A 20,049-nucleotide genomic window follows, 5' to 3' on the forward strand; every position below is an offset into this window, starting at 1 on the left:
AAGGAAGAAGTGGGGTGTAGAAAGCAATGATGAGCAAAGAGAGCAGTCAATTTGTATGCAAATCTAAGCAAGTGTCTGTTGTTGGATTTAAAAAGTGACCACTAATTTGGGGAATGTAAAACAAGATGGCAAATAAGACATTGAACAAAATAACGTGTAAGACAGGAGTGGAGCAAAAGCTTCCTAAGATCCTTACATTTGGGGGAATGAGTTAGAGATATTAATTTTGTTTAGATTTTGTGAAGTCATATACACATATTGAAAATTAAAGGGAAACTACTAAAACAACAGATAAAGGCTATCTGTTGTTGGGAAAATAAGTAGAGAGGGAAAATAAAAGAACAAAATAAAAACAATAAATCCACTAGCAGGCAAGAAAAAAAAAAGAAACAGAAAAAGCGAAGATCCTAACATAGGAAGAACTCAGTGTAGAATTGCCTGCTTCCCTCTCGTGTAGTTCATGACCCAGTGTTCCTTAGCCCTCGGGAAATAATGGGGTAGACCATGTGTACAGCTCCATGCTGGAGCATTTCTCCCACCAGTGACTTCTATGGGTGATCCGATGACCACCTACCAGCAACAGTCCGGCCAGCAGGCGTCAGACGGGAGCAGGACGCCCTGAGTCATCAGAGGAGACTCTTGCTAAGATGTGAAGTTCCAAGCCAACCTGCCTCCCCATCATCAAGGGAGTGTCTCTGGGGAGAGCTGCCCGCACTGCAGAGTCACCCTTGCAAAACCCATAATCAAATTAAAAGATGAATGGACAATAGTTTTTACAACAAGCACCCATTAATTTTCAAAGAGAAAAATAAGTTTAAAAACATCTCGAAAGCGAGTGAAAACGAATCGTGTCAGCCTCTCTCTCATTCTTCCTCTTTTTCTGCTTGGAAGGGAGAGAAGAGAAACGTGTGTCACTTTATCTAATATTCAACATGTCTCTGCGCACAGATATTCCAGCAGTGCTGGGCCACAGTTCTGCCTGATGTTTTCCAGGCTTTGTAGGAAATACTTGACAAATTGGCTTGATATACTCTGGAATCATAGCACAGACCTGATGCCTCTTGTGAAAATACGTAATCCCTAAGGGTACCGGAGATGAGACTTACTAAATTCATATTTTCCACCCAAATCTTTCCTTAGGGGTTCTCCACGAGGCTGGACCAATGTTCCTAGCCCACCTGATCTCAGATGTATCTAATTAATCACCGGAAGACTTATACTGTTATTTAATCCAACAGGATTGGTTTTTGCCTTGCACATTTTCTCTGTGGATCATGGTTTGATTTTGAAACTTCTCACTTTGTTTCCTTCTTTGATCAGCTTATAAACTACCTGAGGACAGGGACTGTGTTTTGTATTTGTAGCTCACGTATGCCCTTGAGCAGGGCTGACCCTCCCGCAGGCAATTAACCTAACTTTGCTGAATTTTCTTGATAATGCTGAACAGAGCACTTAAGAAATTAATGCTGGCTGTTATTAGTTTTATCCACCACTAAGCTTGGAAGTAATTAGACCTTGCTTCATGGTCACTCTTAGACACTTGCTGGCCAGTGACCAAAGAGTGGGGATGGGAGAGAAGCAGCAAAATCAAAAGTTATTAAATAGCAATTGGAAGCAGCAGGGGCAGGGGGGAGTCAATAAAGAAACTGGAATTATTATTTTAAATTATTTTTGAATATTGATAGGGTTTTTCTTTTTAGTGCTTCCTATGGCAGTCTCTGCAGAAAATTAAATCAGAGAAAGAACAGTTACCGTTAGACATGAGGTGATAGGAAGCCAACTCACATAACTACCAAGAAGGCAGTGTCAGACATGTGGCGAATGTCCTGTGAGTTTGCTGGAAGTCCTATTAGGATTGTTTTCTTGTTTTTTTCTGTTTATTAGTGGGCTTGTTTGGCTGTTACCTAGAAGACATCTACTTCAAAGCTAGCTCAAATACTGTCTTTGCAGAGCCTTCTAGGTGTCCCTCCAAACAGTGAATCCCTGTTTCCATTTGACTTCATTCATATCCCCGTGGCACGTATCATGGTGTCCATAGTCAACTGCTAAAATTTAACTCCAGCCCTGGACAGAGCACACTTGAGGAGAGCGATCATGTTTATGTCTCCACCCTGTATAGTGGTCCTAATAATAATAGCAACTTTTACTATTAATGAGATCTCATTATATCACAGGTTGCTATGGTGTGAATGCGTCCTAAAAAATCGTATGTTGAAATACTAATCCCCAAGGTGATGGAATTAGGAGGTCGAGACTCTGGCAGGTGATTCCACGGTAAGGGCAGAGGCCTCCTGAACAGGATTTTCCCTCCTATGAGAGCAACCCCACAGAGATCCCTCTCCACTTCTGTCATGTGAAAACACAAGGAGAAGTTTGGACCTGGAAGAGGGCCTCAAACTTGCACCCTTGGACTTCCAGCCTCCAGAACCGTGAGAAATACATTTCTGCTGTTCATAGGCCAGCCCATCTGTGGGCTCTGGTTAGAGCAGCCCGAACGGACTAAGGCAGATGTTGTGATAAGCGCTTTGCATTCTTTACATCAGTTCATCTTCACAAAACCTTTGCCAAGTAGTTATTATACCCCTTTCACAGATAAGAAAACTGGGGCTTAGAAACATCAAAGTGGGCTTGTCCAGGCCACACAGCTGGAGGGTCATCGCACCAGGTGGGCTAACCCCATAGTCCACGCTCTTTTTCACGATGGTAGACAGCGGTGGTTATTAAACTCCGATGTGCATCAGAATCTCCGGGGAGCTCGCTGAGAATGCAGATTTCCAGGCCCCGCCTCCTGGGGTGATTCTGATTCAGTAGGTTTGGGGTAGGGCCCCAGAATCTGCATTTTTAACCATCAGCATCCTCTCTCTAGGCAATTCTGATGAAGTTTCTTACAAAATTCTCGAGAAACAATACAACACTGTTTGCGCACCAGACACTCAGTGATGGTCAATAAGTGGATATAACATTTATAGACATTTATACAAGATAAGCACGTGACATTCTTTTTTTAATTGGAGTCTAGTTGATTTACAATGTTGTGCCTATCTCTGCTGTACAGCAAAGTGACTCAGTTATATACATATATACGTTCTTTTTTTTATATTCTTTTCCATTATGGTTTATCACAGGATATTGTATACAGTTCCCTGTGCTATACATTAGGACCTTGTTGTCTATCCATTCTAAATGTAATAATTTGCATCTACCAACCCCAAATTCCCAGTCCATCCCTCTCCCTCCCTGCCCCCCCACCTTCGCAACCACAAGTCTGTTCTCTACGGCATGTGACATTTTTGTATCTGTTTCTACAAGGGTAAAGATGAAGAATTACAATGGTGAGACAGATTTAGGGACCGCTATGTCAAACACAGTCAAATGGGTTTCTTTATATCAGGACCTCTCAGAGCTTTTAATATAGGCAAAATATTAAAGGTGAAATATAGCCTTTTTTCAAAGTTATTTGGTCATGGATCCCATCACTTCTTTTTCTCTTACATTACCTCTTTTAAACTGTATTAACAGTTTGGAAAGCAGTGTCTTGGAAAATAAATTAATGATAATAGCTTGCATTTGTATGGAGCTCTACAGTTTACAAAGAGCTTTCACATGCATCATTATTGCCTTTTTCAGGGCTGCATGCAAGAGTTCAGAAAAACTATCAGTGGTTTGCCCAAGACGAAGGAGCTTGTGTGAGCAGAGTGAGGGTCAAAACCGGGTCTTTTGGGCTTGGTGTCCATTGTTTATCCATGCCATCATAGCAGGTACTTTCTTATATAAACTTAATGCTTAATGGAAGCAGTGCAGTAAAGTGAAAAACCATTTACCTTTCTTTGCCTCAGTTTCCTCATCTGTAAAATAAGGCAGTTGGAACAAATTTAAGAGAGGTGCCTTGTCCAAAGTCAAATAACTACCTTCTGTAGCATGAGTTTGTAATCAATTTTCTCAACTCCTTAACCAGTTCAATCCATCTGCCCTGAACTACAAGCCAGCAACAGTGCTAGGCACTCTGGGTGCCATACAAAATCAGGCACGATTCCTTCTTTGACATATTATGTCTCCCAGGATGTGCTGGTAGAAATTTTTGTGCACAGCTGTCTTCTAAGGCCAGAGTGGCATGCGCTTGTGTACCTCCCACCTGCCATCTCCTGAAAAAACAAACAAAACCAGACAACACAGCACTGCCTTGAAATGTCACCAGTGTCCTTGCGGCCAGTGCCACATGGCCATGCCTGAAGGTCTTAAATCTACTGTTACTCAACAGCAAGGCTGGAAGTCAGTCAGCTTCCCTTTGGTAATAAAAGCTACTACCTGACTTTAAACATTTCAACTTTCCTCCCTACTTCACAGTTCACAGAGCACCCCCCTGATGCAGAAGGATTTTTTATTTAAGAGGAGATATAAGACATGTTTTTCCACCTCTTGATGGCTTATTACTTCCTGTAAGCTAAGAAATGGCGATTCTGCAACACAGCTTTGCTAATTGCTCACGTCTGTTAAGACGTCAGTGCACTGGGTGTCTCGCTGCCCTCCTCCCAACTCCATCTCATGGCTGGTCTGGCATTAGCACTGCCAGGGTCTGCGTTAATACGTACGCCATGCAACTCATTGGCTGCACATTAGACATTAGTATCAGAGCCAGGAATCAATATGATGGAGCCAACAATGTGTTGGAACTTGGGTCAGAGTCTCAGCTGAGGACTCCTCAAATGCAGAGGCCAGCAGCCTGGCGTGGGCTCCACAGTCCACACCGACACATTGTGCTTCCAGGAGCCATTGGGGAGGACGACAAATATGGGGCCTCATTAAAAATTGAGGGGAGGAAAAAAAGCCCTTTGCAGGACCCACGAGACTTCATGGTTATTCATTTGCCCTTCCACTCACATGAAGAATTTACTAGGATTATCACCTAAATAAGACAGTGGTGAACTGTCAAGTGCTATTATCATAGTTCCAGGAATCAAATGCCATGCATCAGGGATCCAAGTGAAAGTTTTAAGCATGTCTCTTTAAATCCAAATGTTACTTTTATCCTCTGAATAACATAAGCTGGTTTCAGTCTAATGGAGGTAAAATTATTAAAGCATGTGTTTCTCTCCCATTCCCTCCTTCCTTCCTTCCTTCCTTGCTTCCTTCCTTCCTTCACTCCCTCCCTCCCTCCCTCTTTCCTTCCTGTTTCCTTCTTTCCTTCCTACCAACTTCCCCCTTAAATGGATATAGTAATAAATAGCTCTTTAAAACCTGTTCTTCCAGATTGGGGCCTCTCAAGTCATCCCCGTAATGCATCATTTGGCACACAAATACTGCTCACATACCCCCTATCACCTTTTCCTGGAGGACAGCAAACCCTAGCAGGACCAGAAAAATTGTATCAGAAAAGAAAGGCTTCGTCAGATCTCCAAGTCCGTCATGTTTCAAAGTAATTATTTAATAGGACACTTTTGGGTAGGACTGTCTTGCTATTACTAACAGTTGCCCTTTCTTTAAGAGTAGAACAAGGAGGTAAAGGCTCCCAGCAGTTGGTATTTTAGAGATGATTACCTGACCCTACATGGCTATTTAAAGTTAGCTTGATTTTTGTGGGTCTGGTTTGAAGAAGAAAAAAAACCCAACACTCCATGTTTAAAATTACGGTGCATGCAGTGCTCATATTTTCATAAAACCACTTAAAAATGAAAGGTCAAACTAATCATTCCAACACCGAGAATCGGCTTTCTTGTCAGCACAGTTCAAAGAGTAGCTTTTATTTTCAACGATCACACCGTTTTTGGGCAGAATCCCAATAAGCACTTTTCACCATGACAGCCATGAGGCGTGCACAGCATCTCCGACTGTGCCTGTGTTCTTCCTGAAAGGGAATGTGCTCCTGCAGAGCAAGGATGTCCCCACCTCTAAACTGGGCACACAGCCTCATGCATACTCACTGAAAGAACAGAACTCAACTCTGCTCTGGTAGTTAGATGGAGTAGAGTCAGTGAGTTCTCAGGAATGTCAAAGGAAATGAAGATGAAATCACTATGAAGCACGAAGTAAATATTTAATTCTACATATGGTCTGAATGTTTCCCTGAAATTCATATGCTGAAAACTAACGGACAAGGTGATGGTATTATGGGGTTGGGCTTTGGGGGAAGTGATTAGGTTGTAAGGACATGGAATCTCCATGAATGGAATCCGTGCCTTACAAAAGATATTCCAGAGAGGTCCCTGACCCCTTGCCCTTTCCCCCATCTGAAGACACAACAAGAAGTCTGCAGTCCAGAAGACAGCCCTCACCTGTCTAGGCTGGCACGTTGATCTTGGACTTCCAGCCTCCAGAGCTGTGAGAAATAAATTTCTGTTGTTTATAAGCTACCCAGTCTATAGTGCTTTGTTAAAGCGGCCCAAACAAAACAATTGTTTATTTATTTATTTTGGTCTGTTTGGGTCTTTGTTGCTGTGCATGGGTGCATGGGCTTTCTCTAACTGCGGTGAGCGGGGGCTGCTCTTCGTTGCTGTGCTCAGGCTTCTCATTGCGGTGGCTTCTCTTCTTGTGGAGCACGGGCTCTAGGCGCATGGGCTCAGTAGTTGTGGCTCACGGGCTCTAGAGTTCAGGCTCAGTAGTTGTGGCGCACGGGCTTAGTTGCTCCGCGGCATGTGGGATCTTCCCAGGCTAGGGCTCGAACCCATGTCCCCTGCATTGGCAGGTGGATTCTTAAACACTGCACCACCACGGAAGTCCAAGACAATTGTTTATTATAACTGGTATGCTTCCTGGAGTTGGGACACCAAGGAAGAACACTTCTATGAGAGAGACAGTGGAGTGTTCACTTCTAAATCTATTTTGGTACAATATACAAAGCCCTAGGCTATATTTCATAAAAAGCAATATGCTACAGTACTCAAAGTTTTTTTAAAAAAAAGATAGTCCTGAAACAAAACAGAGAAGATGACAGCGTGGGAAGATGCAGAGTTAGTGCCTCTGCATCTAGGGCGCCTGCCTGCCACTGGTGGAGAACTCTGACACCCAAGGAGACGGAAGGAACCCCAAGGTGAACTGGTAGGATGTAGGGGGACTGAGGGGGAAGAAGTGGAGGCCAGACAGGCTCGGCGCCCCTGAGGTGGGGAGATCAGGAGAGGCAGGCAGGAGGGACTCTCCGGGAGGAGAGGGAGAGGAGCGGAGGGCGATCACCTGGCCCACTTGGGCTGGGGAGCCTGCTGAGCTCCCAGGCTGCTCCCCTGCCCTCCAAGGTTCCCCCTTCCCCACCGGCCGTACTGGTCCTGGGGGCATAGGAGGGAGGTCGGGGAGATTAGGAGAGGCAGGTGGGAGGGGAGGGGCCCTCCCAGACCCCAGATGGGAGGAGCAGGAGAGGAGAGGAGGGCGTTTGCCCCGCCCACTCAAGCCCAGGAAGCCTGCTGGGCTCCCAGGTGAGGTCCCCTATCCTCTGAGACCAGGGTGGGGGGCACGGCTGGGCCCCTGCTGTTCCTTCAGCCTAAGCCCCACCCCCCACAGGCCCCAGGGCCTTTCTAGCCCTGTGGGTCCTGAGCATTGGCCCCTCCCACTGCCCAAACCTCTGCCACTGCTTAGACCCCACCCTCCACAGCCAAGGCCTCCCCATCCCACCCCTTTTTTTCTTTTCCCTCCTCTTTTTTACTGTTGTGGTACTGATGTACGTTCCAGTTGTTGATTAATCTATATTTTTATTTTTATATTCTTCCTAACATACCTGTTAGTTTCCTAGTCTAATTCTGGTTTTTACTTTGTTATTTTTGTTTGCTTGTTTACGCGGCCTCAGGTAGCTTGCGGGATCTTGGGTCACAAGCCTGGGGTCTGGCCAAAGCTCCTGTGGTGGGAGCTCTCAGTCCAAACCACTGGACTAACAGAGAACCTCAGACTCCAGAGAATATTCATCAGAGTGAGGTCTCATGGAGTCTCTCATCTCAGCACCAAGACCCAGCTCTACCCAATAGTCCACAAACCCCAGTGTTGGAAGCCTCAGGCCAAACAACCAGTAAGACAGGAACACAATCCCACTCATAAAGACAAAAATGAGATGGCAAAAAAATATGTCACAGATGAAGGAGAAAGGTAAAAACATATGAGACCAAATAACTGAAGAGGAAATAGGCAATCTAGCTGAAAAAGAATTAGAGTAATGATAGTAGAGATGATCCAGAATCTCAGAAATAGAATGGAGGCACGATTGAGAAAATACAAGAAATGTTTAACAAAGATCTAGAAGAACTAAAGAACAAACAAACAGAGATGAACAACACACACAGCATCGGCCTTGCTTTGCATGTTTCCAACATCTATGAATTCCAATTGTCATGGTTTAATTAAATAATCCCAGTCTCTCAACAACATGGTTCAGATTTCAGTTACCATAGTGCATTAACCTCTGAGCCATACAGTAAGTCAATATTTTGCTGAAAGGACCAGTGCAAATCCTTTTTACTGCATTTAATAGACAATGTGTGTGTGTGTGTGTACACAAATTATATTTGTGTGTGTGTGTGTGTGTGTGTATATTCTAGTGTTCCTCTAACCTATCCTATCAAAGATAATTTCAGTCTTTGTAGGACAGAAGAGAAAAGATTTTAGTAAGTGTTGCTCTGTCGTGGTATGTAAATTCCCTCTACTGTGGAATGAATGTTTCTGTCCTCCTCAAATTTATATGTTGAAGCCCTAATGTGATGGTATCAGGAGGTGGGGACTTTGTGAAGTGATTAGGTCGTGAGGGTGGAGCCCCCAAGATAGGATTAGTGTCCTTATAAGAAGACAGCTAGCCCTTTCTCTCTCTCTGCCACTTGAGGATACAGAAGAGGACTGTCTATAAATCATGAAGAGGGTCTCCACTAGAACTCAACCGTGCTGGTACCCTGATCTTGGACTTCCAGCCTCCAGAACTGTGAGAAATAAATATCTGTTGTTTATAAACCACCCAGTCTATGGTACTTTGTGATAGTCCGAACTGACAAAGACACCCTTTATTTTCATAAAGGCAAACGAAGGATTTGAGTTATTTTGATATGTCTCTTAGTTCTGAAACTGTGCTTTTCGTATGTAGTGGTGCTCTGACACGGGGTTCTGGGGGGGGGGTCTCACTCATATGGACACTTGTTCCTTGGGTCCCTTATTAGCTCAGCTTAGTGGAGAGTTCTGAGCTGTGGAGTTAGAAAGAGGGGTTCGAACTCTGGCTCTGCCACTTTCTAAAGGAGTGATCTTAGAAAAGTTTCTTAACTTCTCCAAGTTTGCCTCCTAGGATAGGGATTATTTCAAGCACACTGCCTGAGACAGACTAGGCACATAATAAATACTAATTACCAGCTTCGTCTCTTCCAACAACACCCTGGGGAGGAACAGCTCTATAAAACTGCCCATTTGAAGGAAACTAGCGGAAATGAGGAAAGCTGAGAATTGAACTTGCATCTCAGAGCTACCAATGGGGTATTTGTTTTTTAATTGTGTTGTGTTTATAATCTGACAAGAAATGTTTGCAAACTGAGATAATAAGGTAAAGCAAAGACAATACCCTACAAACTGAGCACAAAACAGAATTTTAAAATTCTGCCATATCCCTGTTTATTATTGTTTTTTTTAAGTAGTGAGTCACAACTTTATTTTTTTCTATTTATTTTTTCTTTATTATTCTTTATTTTATTCTCTCTCTTTTTTTTTTTTTGCGGTACGCCGGCCTCTCACTGCTGTGGTCTCTCCCATTGCAGAGCACAGGCTCCAGACGCGCAGGCTCAGCGGCCATGGCTCACAGGCCCAGCCGCTCCGCGGCATGTGGGATCTTCCCGGACCGGGGCACGAACCCGTGTCCCCTCCATCGGCAGGCGGACTCTCAACCACTGCGCCACCAGGGAAGCCCTATATTCTCTCTTTGTTTTTCTCTTGTCTGAAATTGGACCACTGAAAACACCTCAATAATAACTGTAAAAAGATTAACTGAAGAAAGATGATTGAAAAAACTTGTTTGGGGCATAATGCATTTTATTGTTCAGGGTAGGGATGAGCATTTATGGGCCTTTTGGGGCAACTGGGGCTTTGCAAAGAGTTAAAAGGCTTGAGACTAATATGATGACGGGAAAGACTTTATATTGGTGCACCTGGCCCATCTACAAGTGAGGGCACTCACAGGGGAAATCAGTCCAGGACCTGTCACTGTGGTGTCGTTCACAGGACCAAGGACACCAAGGAGATAAGGAAAACAGCCCCACTCAAAGGCGACTGCAGAGCTGACCTTGATTCTGTAGAGAGTTCAGGGAATGGCTGCCAGAATTCAAGGAAAGAATTAAATTGATTGCCATGAATGAGCTGCACTGGATTCTTTTAAAAATTAAAGAGAAAATGATATCACAGCACTGTCCCATTCACTAATTATTCCTGTATCTTGACTTAAAGTGTGACCATAAATAAAACACCTTCCATTTTCTAGGTCCCAGAGTTCAGGCTACTGTAACACATTACCACAGACTGGGTGGCTTAAAGAACAAACATTTATTTCTCACGGTTCTGGAGCCTGGAAGCCCAAGATCAGGGTGTCAGCCTGGGGTTCTAGTGAGGGCTCTCTTCCTGGCTTAGAGAAGTCTACCTGCTTGCTGTATCTTCATGTGGTAGAGAGAGAGCGCTCTGGTGTCTTCATCCCTTATAAGGGCACCAATCCCATCATGGAGCTCTCCATCCTCATGACTTCATCTAAACCTCATTACCTCTCAAAGCCTCCACCCCCAAATTCCATTACATTAGGGATTAGGGTTTCAACTTACAGATTCTGGGGGGACACGTTCAGTCCATAGAGGTCACCTCTAAGTTCCCTTCTCTCTGATTTTCTACATGAAGATTTCCTATTGCTGCCAAATCAAATTCAAACCATCTGTCCAGCTTTCAAGATCTTCCATAATTGGGTGCCATCCAAGGTACCAGATTTGCTTACCGCCTTCCTTCAGGATGACCCCACTTCCCTTTAGACCAGTCTCTGGTCTGCTCTCTCTACAAACTGTAAGCCGCCACCTCCACTTTTTTCTCATTCTCATTCTCTTCTCTTGGAGTGTACTGAACTCTCCCCATTGACTCAAGACCTAAGCATTTCTTGGGAGACATTCTTCTAGTCCCTGGACCATCTCACAATGAAGAATACGTTAAATATAAAGTTTTCCTTCTGTGTAGTGTAGAGGAAGTTTTAGGGTTTGCACCGAACAGGATTTTTGAAGGGAAAATGTTGCTTCATATTGTTTTAGTTCATGTAAATGCCAGTTTTAAAAACTTGAAATTGAATATAATATGTACAAACCTTGTCCTAGAGCTACTGTTATTAATCCAAAAAAATCAAAGATCGACAGTATAGGAAAAGACAAAGGATATCAATTTAAGGTAAATTACAGCTGAATATATATAGGATCACACTTTTTATCTTTACAAATACCAAGTGAATTCTCTGATATTTGTGATAATATAAGAAAGCCACAGTATTAAAGATTTGCCATTCATTCTAACATTTTGCTAAAAACCATTCATATGTCTACACACTAGGATTCAGTATTAAATATTTATTCAAAAAAATTCCAGTTTGCATTTGCTCCCTTGGACTTGATCTATGGTAATCTTTTAAGAAGTTCTGAAGATGAAAGCAATAAAAGACATCCTTGCCTCTGATAATTATCCATGATAACTCATTATTGATTGCTCTTATGGATAAAGTGCATACTACAATTTAAAGAAACATCTATAATGATGATCTGAAATTACATCAAAAGAACAAGAATATTCTAAAAGCAGAAAGCTTTTCATGCACCTTTATGACTGCTCCACAGGAATGCTTAACGTGTCTACTGATAATCTGGGATAAGCAAAAAGGCACAAGCAGACAATTTATAAGTGAGAAAATGGAACCTCTGGAAAAAATGTCAGTATCACTACTAATGACACAATATCATTTTTCAACTATCCAGATAGTAATGGTTTTAAATGTAGTTGGTGTTAAAAGAGATGAGAGAAAAGTAGCTTCTAGAGTTGAGACCATCTCAGTTACTTGCAAGGTAGAGGGATGTGTGTTGGACAGCCTCCTTTTGCCACTAGTTCCACGCTCCATCCTTTTCTGCCCTGGTCGGAGCCCTGGGAGTCTGACCCTAACAGAGCATCGGTGGGGCTCTCTTGCCTCTGGCTTCCAATCAGCCTCAGCCAATGGGAGACACCAGCAGGAGATCGGCAGGCAGGGATTGGCAGGGGTTGTGTTTCTCTCCCGAAGACCATAGCTCATAGTGGATGCCTTTTTCTATAGCTACAAGTCTTGCTGGTTTCAGGTAACTGCTCCCGTTCCTGGCCACTTCAGGTTAAAGGATGGTAGTGACCTCTAACTGTTGAGCTCTGGAGTGCTTCTCCATCCCTTACTGGTTTTCCTTGCCTCGGCCACACCTTATAAATTATTGCTATGTTAAATCCCTTCCAATCATCCCTTTTGAGTTTGCCATCCACCTCCTGCTGGATCCTAAAGTATGCAGTACACTTCCACGTCCACTCCAGACCTAACCAAGTGAGGACATTTTTCATCCCAATCGACTCCTCCCCTTTTCCTTCTATAGCGAATGTCTATTGTTTTCGCTTTCCCAGAACCCATTCCGTCTTTTCCTTGCACAGCGGCCTAACTTTCCATGGGAGAACCACCTCCCTTCAACAAACGGGGCATGTGGTTTGGGTCAGGCTTATCTTAGGACTTCTGTGGGAACTAATGAGAGCAAAGAGGTTTCTATTCACTGAAATAGCCACAGCTACAAAAACAAATCAAAACAAAACCGCCCCCACGAGCCTGAAACTCTTAGGCCAAGTAAAGGGGGCTTGCTAGGGTATAAACCAACAAAGTGGACAGGGTACAAAGAGATGGAGAGGCAGGTCTATTATTATTATTTGAGTCCCTGGATCCCACCATGCCTGAAGCTTACCCTTGGACACTGTAGTTATCAGAAGTGGTAGGTCCCCTTTCATGCTCAAGCTGAGCTGAGCTTTCTGTCACTAGCAACTGAAAGATCCCTGACTAATGAGACTTCTCCTAATAAAAACACATACATTTGGAGAGAGTAAAAAGCGGAGAGGGTTAGAGAACGACTTCTAAAATGCTGTCATCCAGATCTGCAGTGTTGTTTTCATCAGGAATCCCCACACACGGTATCATGAGAGACTACCTGTGGTTTTTATTATGATCTTGGTGCCACCACAACCTGCACTGTCCCTTTAGTCCTTTGAAACCTGTGAGAGATGGGACAATACCAAACCAAACAGCCCACTTTGTGTTGAGCTTTGTGGCTGAGACCCGCACATGAACTGATGCGAACAAAGAACAATGGTGGCAAACTGCCGAATGCTGTGTTCAAGTATTATTTTCAGGTGCCATTGGACTGGGTCTTCTCAGATGACATGGTTCACTGGCAGGAAAGCTGTTATTGCAATAATCATTATTCCCATTTACCACCTATTAGAATGTGAGTCACTGGGAGGTCAGACTGTCACCAAAGCCCAGTGTTCCTGAGCACTGAAGGTCAAGTTCAAGGGACAGCAATCAGATGTAAGGGCAATGGCAAAGGCTCAATCCTTTGAAATCAAGAGGAGGGTTAACTCCCAGGAGATTGCTGCAGTGAGTTTTACTATCTTCAACGTATCACACCACTTGGGAAAAGAAGTCAGAGTGACAGTGTTACCATGACCCTAGGTCCCTTCCACAGCAGCTGTCCTCCCTGGGGAAAGACAGTAAGCATTTTTTCATCTTTATACACCCCTCCCCACTCCTGCCTAGCACCGTGCCTAGCATAAAATAGGTGCTCATAAATGATGACACATTCAGAGCCTGCTGGCTTAAGAATACAACTTAAAGATAATATATAAGAGTCAGCATGGAGTAGCTGCTTAAGAAATCCTTGCTGTTATTATTTGTAAATGCGTCGATGTTAACAAGCAGGTCCATCAAAACCCACACGAACCCTCTTTTAAGCAACAATTTCAACTTCCTTACCTCCCAAGGAGACAGCTGTGTTGTGAGTCTGAGTTACTGCCCCTGTCCTTCCTGTGTACATGTGAGAATCAGACTGTCCAGTCACTTTCTCACTCATTCATCCATGCAACAGACAATTAGTGACCACCTGCATTTTGCCACATATTGGACCGTCTGTGGGGAATCAAGGTTGCTGAAGACACAGCCCCTGCATAATGCAACGGAAAATCTGCTGGAGACAGACAAGAAATCCCAATGAGAGAATCAGCCCGTGGAATGAGGTACCTGACTTCAGTGGTTGCAGCAAGTGCTGGGAAAGCCCCGGGAAAATGCCTACGACGGCGGGAACGTTTTCCTTACCTTCTCTGCAAGCCAGCCAAGATGCCTGATCTCCCGGCTCCCAGCAATGCCCATCTTCCCCAGCTGCTCTCGGACCTCGGTGATCACTCGGGTGAGCAGGTCACTGACGTTGCAATGGATGGCAGTGAACCAGGCCTGGGCAGTGGCTGAGTCCTTGCTTCTCAGGATCACCGTGTGCTTAGCATCTGGAGAGTGGATTTCAAGCTGCCTACAGAAGCAAAGAGAGAAGCGTTGGAAGGTTCCCTGGCAGATCATGCTTCCGAAGTCCTGGGCCTCAGAGGTGAACTAATTCTTTGTTTTCTTTTCCTATTATACATTTTAATTTTTAGCTTTTCAATTAAGATTTTTGAATTCATTTTTCAATTGAATAAAAGATTCTTTATAGTGCTTTACAATTTTCAAAAGTTTCACACAGATGAGAGTTCATATAATTCCGTAATAACCTTTTTCCCCACCTCCTACCTCTATATTGCCTCTCCCCGCTAAGTTGAACTAATTCTTTACTCTTACTTTTAACTTGTTTCCCATGGTTTACCTTAATGCCCCCATCATTCATTCATTCATTCATTCACTCACTCATCCATTCATCTACAAACATTGACTGTACGCAGGCACTGGTCGAGGTACTGGGGGCCTAGCTATCCAACCATCCAATCACCTGAATTAAGGATGTCTGGTTTTCCTGTTACTCAGCTGAGTGGGTTTTTAGTAGTATCATATTAAGACTTCCAAACTGTGAGCTGATATTAATTTACCTTACCTCTCAATCCACAGAGGATTTTAACAATATACTCACAACCCAGCTGCTGCTGGTGGGAAGTAGACTGAAATATCTACCCACTTGCTTAATCCTACTGCTAGGGTTAATTGTGAATTAGCATCAAAGACAACCAAACTGTATTCTTTAAGAATCCTGTCTGTGGCTCATCTCCCTACCACTTAATACTTGGACAAGTGTAGTGGAGGAGTGAGTTGGCCGAGGAAAGGGTAACAGTGGGGAGAGAGATGCACGAAAAGTGTTGTTTATTTATTTTTTTGGGCTGCATTATGCAGCTTGCAGGATCTTAGTTCTCCGACCAGGGATCGAACCTGGGTCCCTGGCAGTAGAAGCACAGAGTCCTAACCACTGGACCACCAGGGAATTCCCAAAAGTGTTATATTTAAAGTCAAATACCAAAGTTTATGCCAGAACTGCAAAGGGATCACCTGAGATTCAGAGTGAGATCTATATACTGTAATTATGGTAAAAGGCGGAAATTCTAGACAAATCCTTTTAGTTTTTAAATTTTGTTTTGAAATACTTACAGATTTACATGGCATTGCAAAATTAAGACAGAGAGGTTCAGTATACCCTTTACCCAGTTTACTCCGATGTTTCTATTTTACACAACTCTCCCCCGACTCACCCCTCACAGTCACAAGCGCTGCCCTCCCCTCCACCATCCCAAGTCCCTGGCAACCATTAACCTGTTCTCCACATCTACAATTTTTAGACAGATAATTTTTATTGCAGAGAGAAAAGCATACATTTTATTTATTCATTCATGTATGTGTACATGCAAATAAATAACATTTCTTCACTCATGTTTGCATTAGAAAGATACAGGGATTGGGAAATTCAAAACTAAATGAAATGATCCATGTATCAATTTCCCTTCATCCCTCAATAATTATGCTAACATTAATTGAGTATTTACTATGTGTCAGGCAAAAATTTAAACACTTTTATATTATTTTTTATAATTTTTGTCATATCTCTATGACATATTATTTACCTCATTTAACAGGATAAAAAAACCCCAAAAAAACTAAAGTTTGGAGGGACAGAGAAAGAACTGACTCAAGGCCACAAAGTTGGTGATACTGGGATTCAACCCATGATGCTGAGGCTCAAAAGACCATGAATTTAAATACTGAATCACAATGCCTCTCCTTTAGACTGGATGACATCCAATAAGGGAGCATCCATTGTCTTCTACAGCTGTCTCAAGGCATCATCACCAACAAATATGCCCAACAGTGTCCTACTTAGCTCCTAAATTTAAAATAACAGTTTTGCAGATCACCAGAAAATTAGAAGTCCCAGTGTAACCTGGCCTCATTTACATTTGAAACCAACATTTTAGAGTGAGTAAACCTTTTCTACCCATAAACTTAAATGATAGAAAAAGAATTATTTAAAAAGTAGAATATCTCTAGGGGAGTTTTAGCAATAATTAGCAGATTTTTTTCGGTAAGAAATTTGCAAAGCAAGTCTTCTCACTAAGACTTCAAAGGTTTTATGTGATGAAACAGGGAATTTTTTAGGTGACATGTGTTCTTACCCAGAAGAAAATACTCTCATGCCTCTTAGGCACTTTTCAAAGAAATGGGTGGTCAATCTAGGGTGAATTTTCCTTCCCTCCCAAAGTTCTCAGTAAAGTTGAGTAGCCAAACACAAACTAGGATTCTCCAAAAACATTACTGAGAGCTCAACTTGCTTTTCAAATTATTCTATCAATATCCATTATTCTAGGAATTTAAAACATGCAAATATTTCTCTTAGAATATTTTCCTTTGAAGACCTGGATTTTTTTTTTTCTTAATGACAGTTTGGGAAGCAGCCACTAGCCAGGTATCACACACACACACACACACACACACACACACATGCAGACAAAAATGATGCCAGCAAGAAAGAAAGAAAGAATAATTTCTTTGTTGGGTTGCCAGCGTAACCAGAGGAAAGCTGGCCTATACAAAGATGTCCAGGCTAGTGAAGAGGAGGCCCATTTTCCCCAGATTTTGACAGCATTTATCATTACTATTAATTTTTAAGTAAGCTTTTAAAGCGTAACATAGAGATAGAAAAGTGCACAGATTGTAAATGTATTTTCACAATGGGAACACATTCCTGTAACCACCACTCAGATGAAGAAACAGAATATTACAAGTATCCCAGAAGTCACCTCACACTCCCTTTCCAGTTATTTTCCCCTCAGATAACCACCAGCAGAATTTCTGTCACCGTGGATGACTTGTTTCAGGCAAAATGGTGAGGTTTTGTTTGCCTGTTTTCATTTGCTGTTGTTGTTGCCTGCACTATAGGGAGGATCTTGGACTGTTTTTGAGGCAAAGTTTAAACACCAGGTCCTATGCCTTTTTAGTGGTGGTTCTCAAAGTGTGACCACAGACCAGCAGCAGCAGAATCGACTGGGAACTTATTAGAAATATAAATTCTCAACTCGTACCTGGACCCACTGAATTAGGAATTCTGGGAGTGAGGCCCAGCGATCTCCCTCCAGGTAAATCTGACGCAATTTAAGTTTGAGAAGGGTGCTCTATGGGGTCATAAGAAAAAAGCATTGAGCTTGGTTGTTTGCCAGGGTCCCCAGTGGCTGAAGTGAACATGCTGAAAAGTGAACTGACCTCACCCCGCCCCATCAGTCTCAAAGAAGGAACAGAGGGGATACAGAATAGAGAGGCTTGTGGCTTTTTATAGTCAAAAACAGAAGGCAGCAGAAGTTCTCCATCAGAAGTATTCTTCAGGAATCCCTGAGTTTTTTTTTTTAATCATTTAATTAAATACAGATGTTTGGGGCTTCCCTGGTGGTGCAGTGGTTGGGGGTCCGCCTGCCGATGCAGGGGACATGGGTTCGTGCCCTGGTCCGGGAGGATCCAGCGTGCCGCGGGGCGGCTGGGCCTGTGAGCCATGGCCGCTGAGCCTGCGCGTCCGGAGCCTGTGCTCCGCGACGGGAGAGGCCACGGCGGTGAGAGGCCCGCGTACCGCAAAAACAAAAACAAAACAAAAAAATATAGATGTTTGGACCCCATCCCAGACCTATTAAGAATTTCTAGAGGCTGAGGCCTGGGTAAATGCTTTACATGTTCCACAAATTATATAGATTAAGGATCATGGCAGGCCTTTCTGAGCTCAAGCTCAAACCACCCCCTAAAGAGCTATGCCCATAGGGGACTGTCACCAGAAGGGCAACACAACAGAGGGCTGTTGGAAAGTGTATTAGTAATCCACTGCTGAGTAACAAATTCCCCCAGAATTAAGTGGCTTAAGACTCCAAACTTTTGGGACTTCCCTGGCAGTCCAGTGGTTAAGACTTTGCCTTCCAATGCAGGGGGTGTGGGTTTCCTCCCTGGTCTGGGAGCTAAGATCCCACATGCCTCGGGGTCAAAAAACCAAAACATAAAACAGAAGCAATACTATAACAAATACAATAAAAGACTTTAAAAAATAGTCCACATCAAAAAAAACAAAAACTCCACACTTTTGTTTTCTCACAAAAGTTGCTTGAGTGTCTTCATGATGTGGTAGCTGGTTTCCCCCAGAGAGCAAGAAGAAACTACTATTCCTTTTATCACCTGGTTTCCAAGTCATATACCATCAGTTCTGATTCATTCATTCTTTTATTTTCTTTTTGATTTGAATTTTATTTTATTTATTTATTTTTATACAGCAGGTTCTTATTACTTATCTATTATATACATATTAGTATATATATGTCTGATTCATTCTTTGTGTTGGAAGTAAGGCACCAAGTCCAATGCACACTCACGAGGAAGAGTTAGGCTTCACTTCTTAAAGGGAAGAGAATCAAAGGATTTGGGGACATATCTTAAAACCACCACAGACAGGCCTTGGATGAAGTAAGGCTCTGGAGAGTCTGTCCTGAATGTAAAGGGCAAGTGTTTGGGGTTGTGAATCAACAGCCTAGGAAGGGCTTACAGATTTGAGTGACGAGGAAGAAGGCCATTCTTTCTGACAAAGCTGCAGCTTTGTCAGCTTTATAGATTCTATAAAGAGACAGAATGTGACTCAAGAGAGGGGTCACTGTCAACAGGGCGATGAGAAAGAGCCTTTCACTGACAGCATATGGGAGCAGCATGAAATCACCAAAAAATGATAGTGGGTGAAGAGTTGTTGGCTTGTCTGGCACAGAAATGATGTCAATTATTTGTGCAATGAATAAATGAAAGAATTCAGTGATCCACATTCACTTCTCCCTAAACCCAAAGGGGAAGGAGGAAGAAGAGTACCAACCTTTCCTTTTAATACCAATGTACTCTACACGCTAAAGCAAACAACAAGTAGCTGGTAGCACCAAAGTCCCCAGAACTTCTGAGAGACAACTCAAGATTCTGGTCAAGGTCATGGAGTGACTATGTATATATACGGTTACTTATCACACTACCTAGCACAAATCTCAAACACACACACTTTGGCTTAATTTGTCATTTAATCTTATTTTGCCAAAATGTAAATGTACCAGGTGCAATGCATGTCTTGGAGTATAAGGAGAGAAAGAAATCCTATTCCTGGGCTGGCTGTGCAGTAGTTTTTTCAGTAGCCCATTTTTAAAGAAAACAATTCAAACCCACATGTGTCAGGAGGTAGTTGTTAAGCATATAGACTTTGGGGTTCAGGCTGACTTTAAATAACCTCCCTAAGCTTCAATTTTCTTATCCGTAAGATGGCTCAATCTTGCCTCTCAAGATCACTGAAAAGACAAAAATGAGATAATGTATGCATGGGCTATCACAGTGCCAAGCTAATATTGATCAATTCTGGTTTGTATTCTGGTTTACAATGAAGAGTCTTCCCAAATTTGCGTACAAGAAGATGGTAGTGGTCCCATGAGGCAAGGAAGAGTCCTCCAGGGTGGGCCCTGAGACTCTTTTTCAGAGTACTTGGACTTGAAAAATGCAAGCCCCAGGAGAAACTAAAAAGTTATACA

General features: G+C 42.9%; 1 protein-coding gene across 3 annotated transcripts in view; it reads right to left on the reverse strand.

Annotated features, from left to right (window-relative positions):
* Window positions 1–20,049, reverse strand: part of SNTB1 (syntrophin beta 1) — a 217,179-nt gene that overhangs the window by 62,879 nt on the left and 134,251 nt on the right. For all 3 annotated transcript variants that reach the window (XM_024741010.1, XM_024741009.1, XM_024741011.1), the window contains exon 4: window positions 14,321–14,528. In XM_024741010.1, the coding sequence (XP_024596778.1) occupies window positions 14,321–14,528 (208 nt within the window). The remainder of the gene's footprint in view (window positions 1–14,320; window positions 14,529–20,049) is intronic.

The sequence above is a fragment of the Neophocaena asiaeorientalis genome, unplaced genomic scaffold, assembly GCF_003031525.2.
Source record: "Neophocaena asiaeorientalis asiaeorientalis breed wild unplaced genomic scaffold, Neophocaena_asiaeorientalis_V1.1 scaffold177, whole genome shotgun sequence".
NCBI lineage: Eukaryota > Metazoa > Chordata > Mammalia > Artiodactyla > Phocoenidae > Neophocaena > Neophocaena asiaeorientalis.